This window comes from Galeopterus variegatus, unplaced genomic scaffold, assembly GCF_000696425.1.
Source record: "Galeopterus variegatus unplaced genomic scaffold, G_variegatus-3.0.2 Scaffold215, whole genome shotgun sequence".
NCBI lineage: Eukaryota > Metazoa > Chordata > Mammalia > Dermoptera > Cynocephalidae > Galeopterus > Galeopterus variegatus.
In genome coordinates, this window is record NW_007726326.1 from 270,149 (window position 1) to 292,254 (window position 22,106).

General features: G+C 35.6%; 1 protein-coding gene across 1 annotated transcript in view; it reads right to left on the reverse strand.

Moving 5' to 3' along the window:
* MNAT1 (MNAT CDK-activating kinase assembly factor 1) overlaps window positions 1-21,910 on the reverse strand; it is a 220,380-nt gene extending 198,470 nt beyond the window's left edge. The window contains exon 1 of the mRNA XM_008565940.1: window positions 21,694-21,910. Coding sequence (XP_008564162.1) covers window positions 21,694-21,782 — 89 coding nt within the window. The 5' untranslated portion in view covers window positions 21,783-21,910. The remainder of the gene's footprint in view (window positions 1-21,693) is intronic.
* Between the last annotated feature and the right edge of the window lie 196 nt (window positions 21,911-22,106).

Consider the following 22,106-nt stretch of genomic DNA (forward strand, 5'->3'; position numbering starts at 1 on the left):
AAAGTATAGATGTCGCTGGCCGGGGGGGGGGGGGGGGGGGGGGGCTGAAAAGCCGGGGAGTGCAAGAACAGTTTCTACTATTTCATATTCTCTGTTCCTATCTTTTTCTCTACATATTCTGGGGCTGAGGATAGAAAAAGAACTTCTATGACTCATCATCAGCATTTCTAAGACAGACACTACGGGAGTGAAAATTTTGAAAGTGTTAACTGAAACCAAACTGCACTTTGTCTCATATATTTTTCTGACATAATCTAGGAGTAACATGAGTGATATTCTGGGAAATAAAATCTTGTCCTAAACCCCCAAACTCATGGTTGCCATGTGGTTCACATGCTTAGAAACATTCTATTAAAAATACTGTCAAAATAGATTGCAGTGTACTTTTACCAGGCAATGCATTTTAATGTCATATCTCACTGATCACCCGTAAATATCAAACATTCCAATGTATGTGTGCACACGTGTATATAGACAACAAAGAAAAAATGCACTAAGACATTACAAAATCTGAAATTGCATTCAGATAAAATTTTCATATTGACTTGAATACGGTCTATAAATTGATAGAACTTGGAATAATCACCAAAAACTATCAGCTAAATGAGAATAAGAGATTGACAGATCAGTACTTCCACCTCTTAAACACCAATCCCTCCATATATAACAAAAGAAACTACTTTCTACACCATTAGTTTCAAACAGAAAATTTTCAGCTTCATGGAACTATATGTTACATATCCGAACAATTTCTGCAGTAGCAGAAAACTGCAAACAATTTCTTAAGACTGTCAAATCAAATAGCCTTCTCTCTCTTAGTCAAATTTGAAAGCCAGTCACTAGGGAACTCACAGCTGATGACATCTTACTATCAAGTTTTAGTCCAGGTCAAACTAATACTAATGCTTTAACCAAGCCAAAACTAAATTGAAGAGAAACTCTAGGCTACTACTTAAACTGGAAGTAAATACCCTTTTACTATTGATCTCCAAATGCAAAAGAGTACAACTGATTTTGTCCAAAAATTTGCAAGGGCATTTACTCATTTTTAAAGGAAATTATATAGTATCAAAATAGACATGGCTCTATTTTGTAAAATACATTTCTGTATTAATAATTAAATCCCCGGAAGACTGTAGCTTTAGATGTGTAGCCAGAAAGAGTACATGAATGACAGGTGTGTAGCCAGAAAGAGTACATGAAGGACACCTTTGTGAGTCAAATTCTATCTTCCCAGAAACACTAAAACTTTACACTTGCTTTATTTTCATTTTAATTGATTTGCAAATAGCAGAAGTTCCTACAACTGCCATCAAGATTTTTCCATCTTCTAGCATAACTGTTAAATGGTGAGCAATCTATAAGACACTGTGAAATATAAGAATGCGCTACTTTAAGAAATCCTTCGGTGATCACTTTTCAACATTTTGCCTCCTCAACATTGGGAAAAATCACTTCTTAATTTATATGCCGTATAAGGTCTGAACTTCATGTACAATAAGGTATGTTCCAAAAGTAACGAGACATTATCTGACAGTAACTTTTCCAGACAACTGTAGTACAATGAAAAATGCAGAAATTCTACTTTAAAATTTTTTGATGTAACTCTTCCTATATGTCTTCAACAAATGTTGTATACTGGCTAAATATACCTGAAATTTTCTTAATAACAGACACTTCATTATGATCGGAGGTTCCCATACTGTGCTTTACAAACTCAACAAAACTCAACCTTTCATATGTCATAGTCCATTAAACAGTCTATCAAATAATCTAAGGATCATAATAAAAGAAATTAAAAGTCTGCTTTTCCCAAAAAGAACAAAGGTAAGTCTCACGAGCATTCTGTTATAACAAGGGCATGTCGTCATATGCATATTTACTTACACAAATTCACTTATATGTTCAGAAAAAAGAGAGAGACATTTTTAGAAAACATCCCCTATTTCACTAGTCTCTCCTCTCAAAGTCGATTATCTATGCCCCAGAGTGAGCATAAAATGGAAGATTTCACTCTGTCACTCCCTCAAGTGCACTAAGTTCCTCTCGTAGGATTACCATCTTACTAGACTATAAATAACAGTATTTAAGAATAAGTATTTTCATATCCATATTACCCAAAGTGATCCACAGATTCAAAGGAATCCCCACCAAAATACCAATGACATTCTTCACAGAAATAGAAAAAAAAATCCTAACATTCATATGGAACAACAAAAGGTCCCAGATAGCCACAGCAATCCTGAGCAAAAAAAATAAAGGTGGCGGCATTACACTGCCCCACTTCAAATTATACTAAAAAGCTATAGTAACCAAAACAGCATGGTGCTGACATAAAAGCACACACTTGGACAAATGAAACAGAATAGAGAACCCAGAAATCAACCCATATACTTACAGCCAACTGATCTTTGACAAAGGCAACAAGAACATACATTGGGGAAAAGACTGCCTCTTCAATACATGGTACTGGGAAAACTGGATATCCATATGTAGAAGAATGAAACTAGACCATACCTCTTGCCATGTACCAAAATCAACTCAAAATGGATTAAAGACTCAAATAGCTTCTGCACAGGCAAAGAAACAATTAACAGAGAGAAAATACAACCTACAGAGTGGAAGAAAATAACTGCAAAATATACATCTGACAAAGGATTAATATCCAGAATACACAAGGAACTCAAAAACTTAATAGCAAAAAAAATTTAAAAATGGGCAAAGGAGCTGAATAGGCATTTCTCAAAGGAAGATAAACAGATAGCCAACAGACACAAGAAAAACATTCAACATCACCAAGCATCAAGGAAATGCATATCAAAACCACACTGAGAGATCATCTCACTCCAGGTAGACTGGCTATTATCAAAAAGACAGAGAATAACAAATACTGGCAAGGATGCAGAGAGAAGGGAACCCTCCTACACTGCTGGTGGGACTGTAAATTGGTGCAGCGATTATAGAATGGTTGACCGTATAGGTACTTCCGGCTCTCCAGAGACTCAGTGCACCTGGGTTGTGTAGAAACTCTGATCTGGGCCTGAATCTTTTCATCAAACTGCACCCCATGCAATTCTGCATTCCCAACCAGTCTCCTCTGAGTGGCCCTGCACTGATTGGGGGCAGATCAGCTGTCCTTGCTGTGTCCCAGTGTTCTCTTGGTGGGCCAGTCTCCCCCACCACCTGTGCTCCAAACACTTCTGGTGTGACGGGTCCTGTGCCGGTCCTTGCAGTGACTCACTGGCCTCTGAATGGCTCCTCTTTTTCAGCTGTTCTAGCTCCTTGCTCCCATGTGGGTCCATGGGAACCCTATTAGTGGTCTTGCTGTCCTGGGGGCCACCAAGGCCCTCTTCTCCCCTGCTGTATCCAAGCAACTCCATCAGAAGGGCACAGTTGCAGCTTCTGCTGGCTCCTGCTCCATGTGCTCAGCAGCTCCAGCCTTAAAGTGGCCACAGCCCGAAACACTCCGAGCAGTTTTTTCTTTCTCTCATCGTGGCTTCTCCCCCGTCATGAACTCCGTAGGTCTCTCCTCCTCTTCCCCTGACCTCCAGTGGCCCCAGCTTGGCTGTTGTTACATTTTTATAGTTGTTAATTGGTTGATTTGTGAGAGAGAGAGTGACACTGGGGACCATCTATTCCAGCATCTTGACCAGAATTCTAGACTGGATTTTTTTTTTAATGGTCCAGCCATATGATCTTGGGCATGTGGTTTAACCTGTCTGCACCTTGACGCTTCATAGTTTTGAAGTCTGGGAAATCCACAGTCCAGTGGGCACACCTGGTGAGGGCCTTCTTGGTGGTGGCTCTCTACAACAACTCAGGGTATTACATGGTGAGAATCACAAGAGAGAGAAACTTTTTAAAAATGGAAACTTTAGAACTTAAAAATACAATGGTGGAAATAAAAATGCACTGGATCAGGATCAGTTCAATAGCAGAATAAAGATGATGGAGAGAAGACTTAATGAACTTGAAGATAGTTCTAAAGACATTCAAACTAAAGAACAGAGAGGGAAAAAAACATGGGAGGGAAAAAAAAAAAAAAGAACCTCTGCGGGGACAATTTCAAAGCCCTGACATATCATTGGAGATTGGAATCCCAGAAGAGAAGAAAGAGATTAAAGTAGAAAAAAAATTGAGAAATAATTATCAAAAACTTCCTAAAATTGGGCCGACCCGGTGGCGCACTGCTACAGTGCGCCGCTTGGGAAGCGCGGCGGCGCTCCTACCAAGGGTTCGGATCCCACATACAGACCGGTTCCCGCTCACTGGCTGAGCGAGGTGCGGGCGCGACGCCGAGGGTTGCGATCCCGTTGCCAGTCCCGGTCCGGTACGGGCGCGACACTGAGGGTTGCGATCCGTTGCTGGACACAAAAAAAGACAAAAAGGGAAAAAAAAAAAAAACTTCCTAAAATTGATTAAAGGCATAAATTTAGAGATTTAACAATAGCAGTACACTACAAACAGGATAAACCCAAAGAAAACCATGCCAAGACATGTCATAGTCAAACTGCTGAAAACAAAATATAGAGACAAGAAAAAATATCTTGAAAGCAATTGGAGAAAAAACAGTTTATGCAGGGAATGATGATTCAATTTTCAATGATTTCTCAGTGAAAGAAACAGTGAAAGAAAGAAAACAGTGGAACATTTTTAAAGAGCTGAAAGAAAAAACCATTAATACAGAATTATACATCAAACAAATATGAAGGGTCTTCAAAAAGTTCACAGAAAGATTCATTTTTCCAAACTTTTGATTCCATTTTTCCAAACTTCTTGAATCACCCTTGTATATCCTTCAAGAATGAAGGTGAAATAAGAAATTGTAGCCATACCAGCCAGCTGCCGCCCCCCCCAAAAGAAATTCTCAGATGAAAAGTAAGAGAATTCATCATCAGCAAATCTGCTCTCCAGGAAATGCTAAAGGAAATTCATTGAGCTGATGAGAAATACTACCAGAGGAAAATCAGGATCTACACAAAGAAATAAAGGGCTCCAGAAGTGTATTTTCCAACCACATGAAATTAAATAAGAAATCATCAACAAAAAGACAGCTAGGAAAGCAGGGAGTGACATTATCATCAAGATGGAAGAAGAGAGGATTCCCAGCATTGCACCTTCCCACATGTAACAAATTTACAACTATCAAAAAGCAAAGACTGCCAATCTGGAACCAGTGGAGCAGGAGGAGGAAAAGGACAGACCCACAGAGTTCAATGAAGGTGAGCAAGGCAATGGTGAGAGCGTGTAGGGACGGCACCTACTGTTTTGAGCCAGTTATTACACAAGCTGGAAAAAGCCACAGTGGCACCCTTCACATAAACCTGCTTGGAGTCTGCAATGGAAAGGATGGCTTCAGAGCACACTATAACAGCCCATAGCCCATAAAGTCCACTGGCAAGATTTCCCCAGGCCCATGAAGGAGCAGATGGCCACAACCGACAACAAAAGGGACACAAGAAACTACAAATACATGGAAGTTAAACAATATGCCCCTAAAGAATGAATGGGTCAAAGAAGAAATTAAGAAGGAATTTTTTAAATTCCTGGAGACAAATAAAGATGAAAACACAACAAACCAGGGCTGAGCCCATGGCGCACTCGGGAGAGTGCAGCGCTGGGAGCGCAGCAGCGCTCCCGCCGCAGGTTCGGATCCTATATAGGGATGGCTGGTGCTCTCACTGGCTAAGTGCAGTGCGGCCGGTCTCAAAAAGGACAAAAAAAAAAAAAAAAAAAACACAACAAACCAGAACCTATGGGATACAGCAAAAGCAGTTCTAAGAGGGAAGTATAAATGCCTATATCAAAAAAGAAGAAAGACTCTAAATAAACAACCTAATGTTACACCTCACAGACCTGGAAAAACAAGAACAAATCAAACCCAAAATCAATAGAAGGAGAGAAATAACAAAGATCAGAACAGAAATAAATGATTTACAGATTAAAAAACAATACAAAAGATCAGTGAAACAAAGAGTTGGTTTTTTGAAAAGATAAAATCAATAAACCTTTAGCTAGACTAATGAATAAAAAGAGAGAGAAGACTCAAATACATAAAATCAGAAATGAAAAAGGGGACAACTGACACCACAGAAACATAAAGGTCATAAGAGACTACTACAAACAACTATATACAAACAAACTGGAAAACCTAGAAGAAATGGATAAATTCCTAGACACATACGACGTAAGGCACATACAACTTACCAAAGTTAAATCATGAAGAACTAGAAAACCTAAACAGACCAATAATGAGTAATGAAATTGAAGCAGTAATAAAAAGTCTTCTAACAAAGAAAACCCTGGGACTAGACGGCTTCACCACTGAGTTCTACCAAACATTCAAAGAAAAACTAACACCAATTCTTCTCCAATTCTTCCAAAAAATTGAAGAGGAGGGAAAATTTCCAAACTCATTCTACAAGGCCAGCATTACCCTCATACCAAAACCAGAAAAAGACACAACAACAACAAAAAATAGAAAACTACACACCAACATCCCTAATGAACACAGATGTGAAGATCCTCAACAAAATACTAGCAAACAGAATCTAGTAACATGTTAAAAAGATCATACACCATGATCAAGTGGAATTCATCCCAGGAATGCAAGAATGGATCAATATACACAAATCTATAAATATAACACATCACATCAACAGAATGAAGAAGAAAAAAAATATCATTCAATAGATGAATTTAATAAAATACAACACCCCTCAATGATAAAAACACTGAATATATTAGGTACCGAAAGAATGTACCTCAATACAATGAAGATCATATACAGCAAACCCACAGCTAGTACAGAATGGACAAAAATTGGAAGCCCATTTTCCCCACTCATTCAGCACAGTACTGAAGTTCTAGCTTGTGCAATAAGGCAAAAGAAAGCAATAAAAGTCATTCAATAGGAAGGGAGGAAGTCAAACTGTCCCTGTTCGCAGATGACATGATCCTATACACAGAAAACCCTAAACACTCCCCCCAAAATTACTACAACTAATAAATGAATTCAGTAAAGTGGCAGGATACAAAATCAACACACAAAAATCAACAGCCTTCTTATACGCCAATGTCAAAATAGCGGAAGAAGAAATCGAGAAAGTAATCCCATTCACAATAGCGACCAAAAAATGAAATAACTAAGAGTAAATTTAACAAAGGAGGTGAAAGACCTCTCAATGAAAACTATAAAATACTGGTGAAAAAAACTGAATGAGACACAAAATAAATGGAAAGATACCCCATGTTCATGGATCAGAGGAATTAACATCATCAAAATGCCCATATTACCCAAACCAATCTACAAGTTCAATGCAAACCCTATCAAAATACCAATGACATTCTTCACAGAAATAGGAAAAGCAATCTTAAAATTTGCATGGAACCACAAAAGACTCTGAAGCATGAAAGCAATCTTGAACAAAAAGAACAAAGTTGGAGGCACTATAAAGCTAAAGTAACTAAAACAGCATGGTATTAACATAAAAATAGACAAATTGACCAATGGAATAGAATAGACAGCCCTGAAACAAACCCACACACTTACAGCCAACTGATTTTTGACAAAGGTACTAAAAAATATACAATGGGGGAAAAACACACTCTTCAACAAATGGTGCTGGGAAAACTGGATATCCACATGCAGAAAATTGCAACCAGACCCCTATCTCTCACCATCCACAAAAATCAACTCAAAATGGATCAAAGACTTAAGACCCAAAACTATGAAGCTACTAGAAAAAAAATAGGGGAAACACTATGCAAAATGGCAATGGGCAGCATTTTTTTGAGCAAGACTACAAAGGCATAGGCAACTAAAGCAAAAAATATATAATGGTTCTATATCAAACTAAAAAGAGTCTGCACAGCAGGGGACACGAGCAACAAAGTAGAGAGACAACATACAAAATGGGAGAAAGTGTTTGCAAGCCACATGTCTGACAAGCAGCTAATATCCATAATATATAAGAAATTGTAAAAATTCAACAGCAAAAAAACAAATCACCTAATTAAAAAATGGGCAAAGGACCTAAACAGACATTTCTCAAAAGAAGACATACAAATGGCTAACCAGCACGTAAAAAAATGCTCAACATCATTAATCATCAGGGAAATGCAAACAAAGACTCTGAATATTCCTGTATGTATTAAAGAAATTGAATTTGTTACCAGAGACCTTATGTGAGGAAAATGGATACAGACTGGTCAGGCTCCCACACCTCACATCCACCTGAGCATGACTCAAGACTGTCTGATGTAAATACGTTAACTGCTCATGTGCACCCAGGTGTTCTGTGGCTATCTGACTCTACTATAAAAGACAATGGTTCTGATCCACTGGGGGCTGAGCTCACATCCAAATAAAGCATGTCAACCTCACCAGTGGCTCCCAGGATCTTTTTCTAATCATCTAGCTCACAATCTGCACATGAGGAGTCTGTGACCCAATCTGCATATGAGGGGTCTATGACCCAGTCTACAGAATGGGTTTGAAGTGTCTGTGACCCAGCCCGACACCTTCCCAAAAGAAACTCCAGGTCCAGTAGATTTCATTGGCAAATTCTATCAAAAACTCAAATAAGAAATAACATCAATATTACACAAAATAATTTTTCAAAAAGATAGAAGAGGAGGGAGTCAATTCCTGTGATAGGCAATCTCTAAGATGATCCCACCTCCTGGTATTTATACCTTTATGTAATGCTCTCTCCTGGATTAGATTATAAAAAGGCAGTGTTTCCCATCTTTGGGACTTACCCTATGGGAAGCCAGCTGCCATTATCGTGAGGCAGCTCTGTGGAGAGTAAACATGAAAACAGATCTTCTCTGGCCTACCAACAACTCATACCAGTATATTTGAAAACTGATCCTTCTCCAATAGAGCCTGAAAATGACTACAGACCCAGCAAACTGATAAAAGGCATTTTTTGAAAGACCTACAACTAACATCATACTTAATGGTGAAAGACAATTTCATCCCCCCAAGACCAAGAACAAAGCAAGAATGCCTATTTCACCACTTCTATTCAGCATTATTCTAGAGGTTCTAATACTGCATTCAGACTAAAAAATGAATAAATAAATAAAGACTGGAATGGAAGAAGTAAAACTGTCCTAGCTACAGGTAATATGATTGTTTATATAGAAAATCCAAGTGAACCTACAAACCAACTACCAGAATAAATGAATTCAGCAAAATTGCAAGATCTAAAGTTAAAATACAAAAATCAATGACTTGTTAAACTGATACTATTGGTAAATAGTATCAAACAATTGGAAAGTGAAATTAAAAAAAAAAAAATTTATAGTTGAACCAAAACATACAAATTACCTAGGAATAAATCTAATAAAAGGCATCCAAGACCTCTACATGTTAAACTGATACTATTGGTAAATAGTATCAAACAATTGGAAAGTGAAATTTAAAAAAAAAAAATTTATAGTAGAACCAAAACATACAAATTACCTAGGAATAAATCTAATAAAAGGCATCCAAGACCTCTACATTGAAAATTATAAAAACATCACTGAGTGAAATTAAAGATATATCATGTTCATCATGAATATGAATATTCAATACTGTTAAAATGGAAATTTTCCCCAATTTAATGCAATCCCAATCAGTATTCTAATAGACTTTTTTATAGAAGTTGACAAAATTATTCTAAAATTAATATGGAAATGCAAGTGACCTAGAAAAATCAAAGCAACTTATAAAATGAAAAACAAAATTGAATGACTTACACGCTACCTGACTTCAAGACTTACTTAAAGCTTCAGTAATCAAAACAATTTGATTGTACTGGCAAAGATACATAGAAATCATTGGCGCAGAATAGCACACTGAGAAATAGACCCACACTTACTTGGTCAACTGATTTTGACAAAAATGCCAAGGCAATCTAATGGGAAAAGAAAAGTTGTTTCAACAAATGGTGCTGGACCAACTAGACATTCTTGAAAAAAAAAAAATCCACTCTTACCTCATAACATACATAAAAATTAAGTCAAAATGGATCACAAACCTAAATATAAAATCTAAAACTATAAATCTCAAAAAGTTAAACATATTCCTACCATATAACCCAGCCATTTCACTCCTAGGTAGTTACCCAAGAGAAAAAAAAACGTATGTTCACACAAAGACTTTTACATGAATGTTCATAGCAGCTCTTTTGTAATAATTAACAACCAGAAACAAGCCAAATGTCCATTAACTGGTAAATGGATTAAAAAAATGTGGTATATCCATATATTGGAATACCATTCAGCAATAAAGGGGAATGAACTGTTGATACACACAACATAGATGAATTGCAAAATAATTCAGCTGAGTGAAAGAAGCCAGGCAAAAATGAGTACAGACTGTATGACTCTATTTAAAATTATAGCAAAAGCAAATGAATCTATGATGAGAGAAAGCAAATCAGCCATTGCCTGGGAATGAGGGTTGGGGGAAGAATGGATTACAAAAGGGTACAAGGACACTTTTGCAGGTAACAAATATTTATCTAACTGTGGTTATGGTTTCATGAGTGTACAAATATGTCATACAAATTAAATTATACACTTTAAATATGTGCAGTTTACTAACTTCAATTAATATCTCAATAAAGTTGAAAAAACAAAATAAAAATTAAAAATTGGTAATATCTACTAATTACAAATGCACACCCTGATTTTAGAAGTTTACACTCACATATACACAAAGATATGCATGTACACCAGAAAATTATAATATTAAACATCTGGAAACAACCAAAACTTCCACTAATATATAACAGGTTAAATAAATTAAGGCATTTTTAAAAGATGGAATATTCTGCAGTCATTAAAAAAAAAATGACATATATCTGTATGCTCTAACATGAGAAGTTATCCAGGATATATTGTTAAATAAACTAAATTGCCAATAAATTCATTCAGCATAATCCCATTTGTGATTAATCTAAAAAAAGAAATGCATATGCACAGAAATTGTTAGCTATGATTAAATCTGGTTAACCAGTATACTTAACTCACTTAAAATTCTCTATTACTGCAAATATTTTTAAATTTTTCATAAAGAAACATTATACAACCCTTAAAACTGACACCTCCACTCTTAATAATGATCATAACATGTGCCCCCCGAAGTATTACCTGATATGTACCAGGCATAACATTCCAAGCACCTTGTACAAAATTCCATTTATTTAATTTTCACAACAAGCCTATAAAGTAGGCAGTATTATTTTTATTACCATTTTAGAGATTTAGAAATCAGGGGGTCAAAAAAGCCTTTGCTGAAGGTCACACAGCCAATAAGCAGTAGCACAGGATTTAACCAAGTTTCTTTGACTCCAGTGTTGATCCTTTAAGCACAGCACCAAACTCTGTCTCTCTCTCTCCCTCTATCTCTCCCCCCCGCCAACATCATCTAGAAACCAAAAATCTGTAAATGAATACAACAATCGCAAACACAGTATTAGTAAAGAGAATATAATCAAAAAGCACAGGTTCAATTTCTGGTTCAATCTTTTGGTATAGAAAAAAAACTTGGTATTTATATATGTATATAACTGTTCTCTGTGAGGTATCTTTTTAATCACTCTACTTTGGCCATATGTTTTCAACAACATCTAGTTTGTTACATACTAACTTCTGCATATAATATACAAATTTTAGTTTCTATTCTAATTCCAAATAATATAAATCAAAAATACATAAAGCAAACAAGACACAAGTAATATATTTCCCAAGGAGAAATTGCAAACACTAAACATACACTAGCTGTGGTAACTTGTTATTGACACCATTCCCACTATAAAGTATGTTTTTGCATTTAGTAGCAGCACATTACACAGATCGCTTTTTCCAATTAACCTCCAGAAGGAATTAAATATTAATGGGTATGCCAGACACAAGTATGAGAAATAAGACAATCATAATCCGAATAATGCAGAAACATCTACTGCAATATATTACATTTTACATCTTAGAGATATATTTAAACTACCTTAGTAAAAATTTGTTGTCTTTAAAATTTTGCTTATCAATCTCAACTTAAAGAAACTCACTCCCTTTGCTATCAACTGATTGGATATAGAGCAAATATGGACAAAGAATATGTATCTGCTAACACCATATCTTACTAATAATATTTAAGATTAATTAGGTATTCATTTAATGGCAATATTAGCACTTTTAGATAATAAAGCAATATTTAGCTCAGCAAACTCCTATTCTGTAAAAAAATCACCCATTATATATGATTTATTTCTAATTGTTCATTTGTGTGTGAGCATACACAAGAATCAGAAGGTAAAAATTAAAATAACTCCTCTGTAAAAGTATTATGAACAATTTTTTCTTTTGTCAAAAATGTTTTTTAATATTATCCTATGGCATCTTTTCAACAAAACTAACAAAACAGACATCTTAAAAATAAAACTATTTAAAAATAAAATGCAAGTATTAAAAATTATATTCCTAATGCTAAAGAATATAGAAATAGACCTTTAAATGGTCCTCACATATGCTCCAATAGATCTCAGAAATATAGCATCTGTCACACTTCACCAATTGTATTTCTCTTTAAAGCTTTTTTTTTTAAAGTATCTTCTATTCCAAATCTACTCTAGAGCTATAGCAAGAAATATGATCAAATAAAACATCATATTTTGGTAAAATTGTCTGAAACAGTACTGAAATCTCATGCTTTGCTTGCTTAGAAACAAGTTATAGCCAGAAAATAAATACTGTAAAATTATTTATTAAGAAATTACCGCAGCAGCGCTCCCGCCGCAGGTTCAGATCCTATATAGGGATGACCGGTGTGCTCGCAGCGCTCACTGGCTGAGTGCGGTGCAGCCGGTATCAAAAAGGACAAAAAAAAAAAAAAGAAATTACACTTAAGATTGGTATATTTCAATACATTTATATTTTAATGGGGTAAATTGTAAGTAAATCAGAGTTAGTGCTAGATGCAGTTTGCTTCAGTTACCTGAAATTAGACTATCAAACTCATTAAATATATATAAATCAGTGATGCAGAGATACTGCACCATATTGATGGAGCCCTCATTAATTTTCAATGATATAACCACAATCATATTTTTGATCTAAAAAAAAAAATTGAGTGAGGTATACAATCATTTGTCTTCATCTTAAAATTCTGCTTTTTACATATTCCAACTTAGTAAATGAAAAGAAAACCTAACACTCCCAAATATTTGTAATGAACTCTGTTAAATTTCACATTCTCTTATCTGTTTGTAGAGAATACATATATTTGGGTTGTTTGTGTGTTTGTTTGTTTGTTTGTTTTGGTGGCTGGCAGACATGGGGATCCAAACCCTTGATGAGAATACATATATTTGTTTTTGCACATATATAATGTGTATTTCTTGATATACAATATTAAAAATGAAATATGCAAAATAAAAATACTATAAAATAAGTTATCCTCTAAATCATTTCATCATATAAACAATACAATTCATTTAAGCTTCCTAATGGCATCTGATTATACCTCAAAAACCAAATACTATGACACTGGCAAAAACAAAAAAACATTATTCAAAGTTTAAGGTTCCTTTTTTTAATTTTAAGCTAGCATCCTGGAAACAAAAATATAAAGAGAAAATTGTTCCAAGTGTATCAAACTGATTTTGATAATATTTTAGTATTTTCATTTTATACATAAAATGGATTTGAGTTGCAACCTGGTTGCATTATATTAATAAGAATTTTCTTTAGCAAACATGTGATCAAAATTTAATTGAATAATTCCTAACGGATTTACACAAAAAAAGCAAACTGGAGTTAGCCAAGTGACCAAGTATATACACAACCATATATCCTTTCTTAGGCTTCAGATTTCACATCTATTAAAAAGGTGGGGGGCAGGTGTAGAACAGAACTGGAAAGATGATTGCTAAGCTACTTCCAATTTTAAACCAACTGAGTCTGCCAACTCCTTATCAATCCTTTTGATAAAACAAATAGCACTATAGCCTGTACTTTTGCACAATCTTCCACCCTAAATGCGAGAGCCAAATCAGACATCATATTCCTCTTTCCTAAAGGGGATAATATTTAGATCTTTCCTCTTCAGTGGCTGATTTGCACAAAACCATTTATGCATTTGGAACCACTCAAATATTTTTGTTCTCTTGATGCCAACCTTGAAAAGCCCTCATCAGTTGAAGATGTACCCACCAAAACGATTTGCTTCCACAAAGGCCCTTTTTCTAAATCTAAATTTTAAATAAATCAGCACAATGGCTAAAATTAGGTTGCAGGATTGCAGGGTTTTGTTTCTTTCTTTCTTTCTTTCTTTTTTTTTTTTTTGGTAAGGCTGGACAATATGGGGATCCGAACTCTTGACCTTGGAGTTATCAGCATCAGGTTTTTGTTTCTTTAACAAATAGTACTTTTTTAACAAATAGCTTATTTAACAGACAGCATAAAGCTCACTTTCACAGCTTAATTACAAAGAATATTTTTATAAACTCTAAACTTTCTTTTTCTTCCTTATAAAAAAAAAAAGAAAAGAAAATCTAATTTCCTTTTAATAACAAAAGAAAAGCTAAAACATTATAAAATTAATGGGGGCAGAAACCATGTCTGCCACGTTCACTGTTAATGTCCTAGCACAGTGCTTTCAAAACTCCTTGGTCACAAGATTCGCGTAAATAGCTAGTATAAAATAAAAGGGTACTTCAAAAAGTTTGTGGAAAAAAGAATGAAAAGATAAGTGGGTAAATATAAAAAACTATATTTCACCAATTCATACCCACTAGAATGACTATAATCAAAAAGACAGACAATAACAAGTGCAGACAAATATGTAGCAAAACCAGAACCCTCACACACTGCTACTAGGTATGTAAAATGGTATAGCCACTTTGGAAAACAGTTCCTTAAATGGTTAAACGTAGAGTTATCATTGATCCAACAATTCTACTCCCAAGTATACACTTAAGAGAAATAAAAACACTTGTCCATACAAAAACTTGTACACAAATGTTCATGGAAGTATTACTCATAATAGCCATAAAGTGGAAAAAGCCCAAATGTCCTTCAACTAATGAATGGATAAATAAAATGTGGTATACCCATACAATGGGATAATATTCAGCAATACAAAGAAATGAAGTACTGACACATGCTGCAACATGGATGAACCTTGAAATCACTATTCTAAGTAAAAAAGAAAGTCAGTAACAGAAAACCACATACTATATGATTCCATTACATGAAATGGCCAGAAGAAGTAAATCTTTATAAACAGAAAATTGAGTACTAGCTGCTTAGCACTAGGGGGCATGGGATGCAGGGGCAGTAATTGTTTAGTGGAGAGTGATTTCTTTGCAGGGTAACAAAAACATTCCAAAATGATTGTGATGATGGATGCAAATCTCTGGGAATATACTAAAAGTCATTGAACTATACACTCCAAGTGAATTTTAAGGTATGTGAATTATATTTCAATAAAGGTGTTAAAAAAAAATTCTACATTTCCTTAAAGACAACTGGCTGTTCAAAGCAAAAATAACAATACTGAATCATACACAAGAGAAGTAAAAGATATACCTATAAAAACCACTAAAAATAATAATAAAAATAACAGCAATGAAGAGCTATTACTAATAGGTCAATACTTAAAAATATATAATTAATTTAAAATACAGCAGGAAAGGAGCAAGAGAAGAACAAAAAAAGGAATAAATGGAAAACAAATAGACTTAAAACCAACAAAATCAAAAATTACATTAAATATAAATGGACTAACACACCAATTAAAAGGCAGAGCTTGTCAGACCAGATAAAATAGCAATACCCAACTATGTGCTATCTAAGAGAAATAAGACACACATTGGTTAAAAGTAAAAGAATGGAAAAAGATGAACTGTCAAATAGTAAGCATAAGAAAGCTGACAGTTCCATATTAATGTCAAACATAGACTTCAGGACAAAGGGTACTACAAGAGACAAAAAGGGATATCTCATAACAATAAAAGGAGAGAATCATCAAAAAGGCATAACAATCCAAACTATGTATCTACTAAGAGAGCTTCAAAATACATGAAGCATGGCAAAACTAAAGAGAAATTGACAAATACAAAATCATAGATGGAGTAATTGATAAAATGAGTAGATGAAATAAATTACTAAGAATATAGATCTGAGTAAAACTATCAATCAAGTTAACCTAATTGACATTTGTAACACACTATACCCAACAACAGCAAAATACACATTCTTTTCAAAGATACAATAGTCCCCCCTTATCCTTTGGGGATACATTGCAAGACCCCCAGGGGATGCCTAAAACTGAATCATACTGAACCCTATATATACTATGTATGAATTTCTTTTTCCTTGTTCACAACTTCACAAATAGAAGATTCACTCTTGGCCAGCCCGGTGGCGCACTGCTATAGTGCACCGCTTGGGAGTGTGGTGGCGCTCCTGCCGAGGGTTCGGATCCCACATACAGACCGGTTCCCGCTCACTGGCTGAGCGAGGCGCGGGAGCAACACTGAGGGTTGTAATCCCGTTGCCGGTCCCGGTCCGGTACGGGGGCAACACTGAGGGTTGCGATCCGTTGCCGGACACGGAAAAAGACAAAAAGAAAAAAAAAAAAAAAAAAAAAAGATTCACTCTTACTGTAGATCATAGCATGCAATTTTTTTTCTTTCATTATTAAGTTGAGAACTTTCACCTTTTCACTTAAAGGAAGCACTTTATGGCTTCTCTTTGGCATATCTGTATTGCCAGCTTCACTACTCTTGCACTTTGGGACCATTATTAAGTATAATAAGGTTACTTGAACACAAGCACTGCAACACACTCTATCTGATAACAGACACAGCTACTAAGTGACTAACAAGCTGGAAGTGTATGGTAACTGAAACTGCAGAAAGTGAAACCATGGATAAAAGGGACTACTATACTTCATTCACAAAGGCCATATGCTGGACCACAAATAACATTTCAGAAAATTTCAAAAGACTGAAATTTTATAAAGCATGTTCTCTTACCACAGAAGAATAAAATTAGAAATTAATAACAATATATGTCAAAAGTCCCATTTCTAAATTTTCCACCGGGTGCCTTTTCCTAATTTTTCTGGGGCACTGTTTCCTAATATGCACAAAGGTACTGTATAAAATCAGTATATTAGTTAAAACAAGTGATTGATACCATTTTTTAATTATTGTAACAAATAAAGTGAACCTTAATCTGATAAAACTTCTAAATATAACTGAAAATTTAGAAGAAAAACAGAGGACAGAGAAACATATTAAACAATACCACAGAGACTCAATAAGCAGAATTCAGATTCTTCAAGATAACCTCTTCAGGACAAACTATCCAGTAATATCAGTAAATAAGAGAGAGAGAGAAATAGGGGCAGAGAAAAAAGGGAAGAAATAGAGAGAGAAAGAGCCTATGTAAATATGGCAAAATATTGGCTTTTATATGTGAGCATAGTACGTACATGGTTTTGTTTAACTACTACTTTGTCTCTTGTGTATATTTAAAATGAAAAAAAGTAAATTTAGTAAAATCAAATACATGTAAAAATTCCAGAGACAGGTTTTGCCAAGAATGGCTGGGGCAGAAATTGAGTTATTAAACACTGTAGTTAAATTAGAGTTAGATATAACTGACTCCATCTAATTCAGCATGCCTTCAGGATTCTATGGAAGGCTTATTTCTTGAAATAAGTGGGTCTGATAAGCAAAGAATCAAAAAAAACTACCCTTTTCTGTAATTGAGACAAAATTCATCCTTGAATCAGAAGAAAAAAACATGAAATCCAATGAAGATGTGCATGCAATCAACTCATTTGAGTGTCTGCTGGACTGACTGATACGTAAGGGAATATGTTCCTTTAACTGCTAGCAGTTAAGGGAGAAAAACATTTTCCTGTTTCACCTCTTTATCTTTTCTTCTTTTCTTTCTGCTCCTGTATTTTCTCCCATTAATAGTATTCCTAATTAACCTTTGCATAATCCAGTACTTCCTATCTTTTATGAAGTCCTACTCCTACTCACTTTATCAACTTGGCTCCTGAAATCTCTTTGCTACTTGAGGACATGAACAAAAAATAAGTTAATAAAATTACGTGGAAGCCAGACTTCACACTCTAGTGTGTAAATCCCCTCCCAGGTTGTAACAGGATTGGTCAGCATAACAAATAAAATACAGCAGAAGTGATGATATGTCACTTCTGTCACCGGGTTTTAAAAGGCTCTGCAGCTTCCAGTCCTCCCCACTACCCACCCTTTCCTGCTCATATCACTAGCTCTGGGAGAAGGCATGTCATGAGTAGCCTTATGGAGAGGTTAATGGGGAGGAACTGAAGCTTCCTGACAAAAGCCACATGAATGACCTTGGAAACCGATATTTTGGGCCTCATTAAGTCTTCAAAGACTGCAGTTCCAGCCAACAACTTGACTACCACCTCATGAGACCCAGAGCCAGAATCGCTCAGCTAAGCCACTCCCAGATTCCTGACCCTCAAAAACTGTATAATAAATGCTTGTTGTTTTAACCTACTAATTTTGGAGTTTATTCATTACTCAATACATAACTAATACAAATAGTAATGCTAAACAGTAATACCTGCTCCTGTCAAACTAACAAGTATGTTATAAAAATGCCTAAATTCAATCCCATGAAATACATGCTATACAAACTCAACATACTATCAAATCAAAAGAATTTCTCATTAAGACCCATAATGTTTTTCTTATCTATCAGAATGCAAGATTTAACAAAATAATAATGGCCAATATCAGCAAAGATGTGTGGCGACAGGAGTAGCCATACACAGTTATTGGGAATATAACTGTTAACAATCTTTTTCAAGAACAATTAGGCAATATTTATCAAAATTTAAAAGCCACAATCTCTAACCCAACAATTCCGCTACTAGACATTTACCCTATGATTTACCTGCTGTATCTTATGATATACTTGTACAAGTGCTCAAAGATGTCTGTTTGCCCAAAGATGGATGTTTATTCCAGTGAAAAACTGGAAACCTAAATATTAATCAAAAAATGTTTAGTTAAATCAATTATATTATAATTGAACAACAAACTACTATCCCACTGTTAAAAAAAATAAAGAGGAAGGACATATAGATTTAGAAAAGATATCCAAGATATACATAATTTAAAAAGCAAGGATACACAGTATATGTGATCCTGTTTACGCTGGGGAAAGAAAATGTTTTCAACTCAAACACACATATTTGTATATAAATAGAAAATATCTGGAAAGATACACAAAGAACCTAAAGTTGTTATCCTGTTTACGCTGGGGAAAGAAAATGTTTTCAACTCAAACACATATTTGTATATAAATAGAAAATATCTGGAAAGATACACAAAGAACCTAAAGTTGTTACCTCTGGGGAAATAAACCAGAGAAACTAATCTTTCACTTAATATCTTATGTTGGTTTTGTTATTAATTACTTACATAATCTTAATTTTTAATGAGTTACCAAAAATAAAATTTTTAAAAAATTAGTGAGTTCTGTCCTATATTCATTGACACAGAACAGAGTTTTAGCCTAAATTAAGGTACTTCCTAATAAGGATGATTGATTAGAGAACATGCTATAGAATTCATTTTAAGAAAATTACCATTACAATTAAAGCTATATTTTCACATTTTATAGTCTATTGAATTCATTTAAGGATAATAATTACTATTTAAGTCTTTTATAGCAGGCAAAATAAATCCTGTTTTAAGTTCATTTCTGCATATCACCCATGTCACATACAAATAATAATGACAGCCAATATACTGAACTATGTGACAGAAACTCTACTAAGTACCTCCCAATATTTTACACCTACTATTTAATCCTTAAAGACTGTGATATAGTCAGCACTATTTTCTCTGTTGTACAGATAAGAAGAATGAGGCACAAGGAGTTAGTCATTTGCCCAAAGCCACAAAGCCTGTAACAGTACCGAATATGAAATCAGGCTGATTCCAAAGCTTGTTTTCTTAGCCAACACCCTAAAGCCTTTATTCATTTTGTTCATATTGCAATTCAAAAAAGGACTGTAAAGTGTGATCTATATCTAACAAGTTAGCAAATTAACCAAAATGAATGCAACACCAAAATGAATTCAAGTATTCTTAACTCTTACTCCTTAACAAAAATAACTAAGGATATAACAAAAGCACTTACCAATTAAAACCAATGTTTTATAATTATCTAATAAAAATGCCATTTATTTTACTGAAATCCTATCATCTTCCCAGATTGGCTAATTTCTGCTAGGCCAGAAAATTATATTTAGTCCAAAAAAGCAAATTCCCTTTCCTTTACCACCAACTGTAACAAACCTGATACAGGAAAATAGAGAGAAATTGAACGCAATCTCTCTAAAAACCTAATACAGGTGGTCTATCTACTGTGTTTGCCTTGCTTCCCTTTTCCATGCATTCTACGTTATTATTTTTTACCTCATTTCTAATCTTAAACCATTTGATCATAGTCTACTATAGATTTTATGTTGAAAATACCGTAAGTCCAAAATGCATTTGATACACCTAACCTACTGAACATCATAGCCTAGCCTATCTTAAACGTGCTCAGAACACTTACATTAGCCTACAGTTGGGCAAATAATCTAACACAAATTCTATTGAATATCTCATGTAATTTATTGAATACTGTACTGAAGGACAGTTTCTACTGAATGCCTATCGCCTTAGCACCATGAAGTCGAAAAATATTGAACCATCATAAACCCGGGACCGTTTATGGTGCCTTTCATCCCAAAGTGCTTAACAGAACCACCTTTACTGAACCACACTTGACCATAAAAATCTGGCAAGAAATACTGACTAATTCCTTAATTTAATCTTCAACATACACGAACTCAACTTCCTTCCTTCCGTCCCCTCCCCCCCCCCATGGGCATTCTAGAGTCAGACTTCCTGGGTTCCAATTCAGCAGGACCCACTTAATAAGGGACCTTGAGCAGTCTCTGTTTCCTTCCCTGTGAAATGGTAATGATACCAGTACCTACTTCATGGTAAGACGCTTAGAACAGTTCCTGGCACATAATGTGCACTCTATAATGTTAGTCATTACTGTATCTCCAAAATTAACTGCCTAGAGTCTGGATTTTCTTCTTTTTGTGATGAGAGTCTAAACGAAATCCACCAGAACAAGTGGGCACACATGCGCGGTTTTCAGATTAACGCATACAATAAATAGCAGCAGTATACACTGATAATAAAGTTTTCATAGCCCTTTCGCTCTTTTCAATTAAAAAAAATGCGATGGAATTAAGGAAACACTCCAATCCCCTACACTTTTAACCAGTCGATATTTTCATTGGCTATGGAGGAAAAACGTGACAAACTGTTGGGTACCACACTAGGAACCCGCAGTTCAAAAGCAGGCCAGAGCCACTCAAGGCTAGCGGACACGGTCCGTTTAAAGAAAGAGCATTCCCATTTTCCTCCCCCAGGTCGAAACTAAAGACGCCCTTTAATCCCTTGAGCTGAGGCCGCAACGATCCCTTTTCCCATTTTCCTCCCCCAGGTCGAAACTAAAGACGCCCTTTAATCCCTTGAGCTGAGGCCGAGCACCTCCTGGCTCTCTCCTCCCACCTCGCTTGTCTCTCCCCCTGGAATCCACTGCCGCCCGACTCACAGAGTGTGCCCGCACACATTCACCATCAGCTTCAAGGAAGGGTTCCGGTACTTGGTGGTCTTACACCGAGGGCAGCCCTGATCGTCCATGGCGCCTTCTCTCCTGCCAACACTCCCCAAAGTCTCCTTCAGTCACAGACACCTACAAGACCCCTCAGACCTGACTGACGCCAAGCGGGTTCCTACCAACAGGCACTAGGCAGGGACGGTCCGTTTGCGAAAGAGCACCGGCTAGGGGCGATGCACTGCAACACAAAGGTTCCGACAGCGAGTTCTCTGTCCTGCAGCTGGTGCTCAGTCTTTCAGCCTTCCGTAAGGGCAGCTCAATACCTTGGACGCGGGCAAGGGGAGGATTTTAAAAAGACAAATTATACGCACTACGCAAAGCCTTACCTCTACGCACCTAGTTGCATT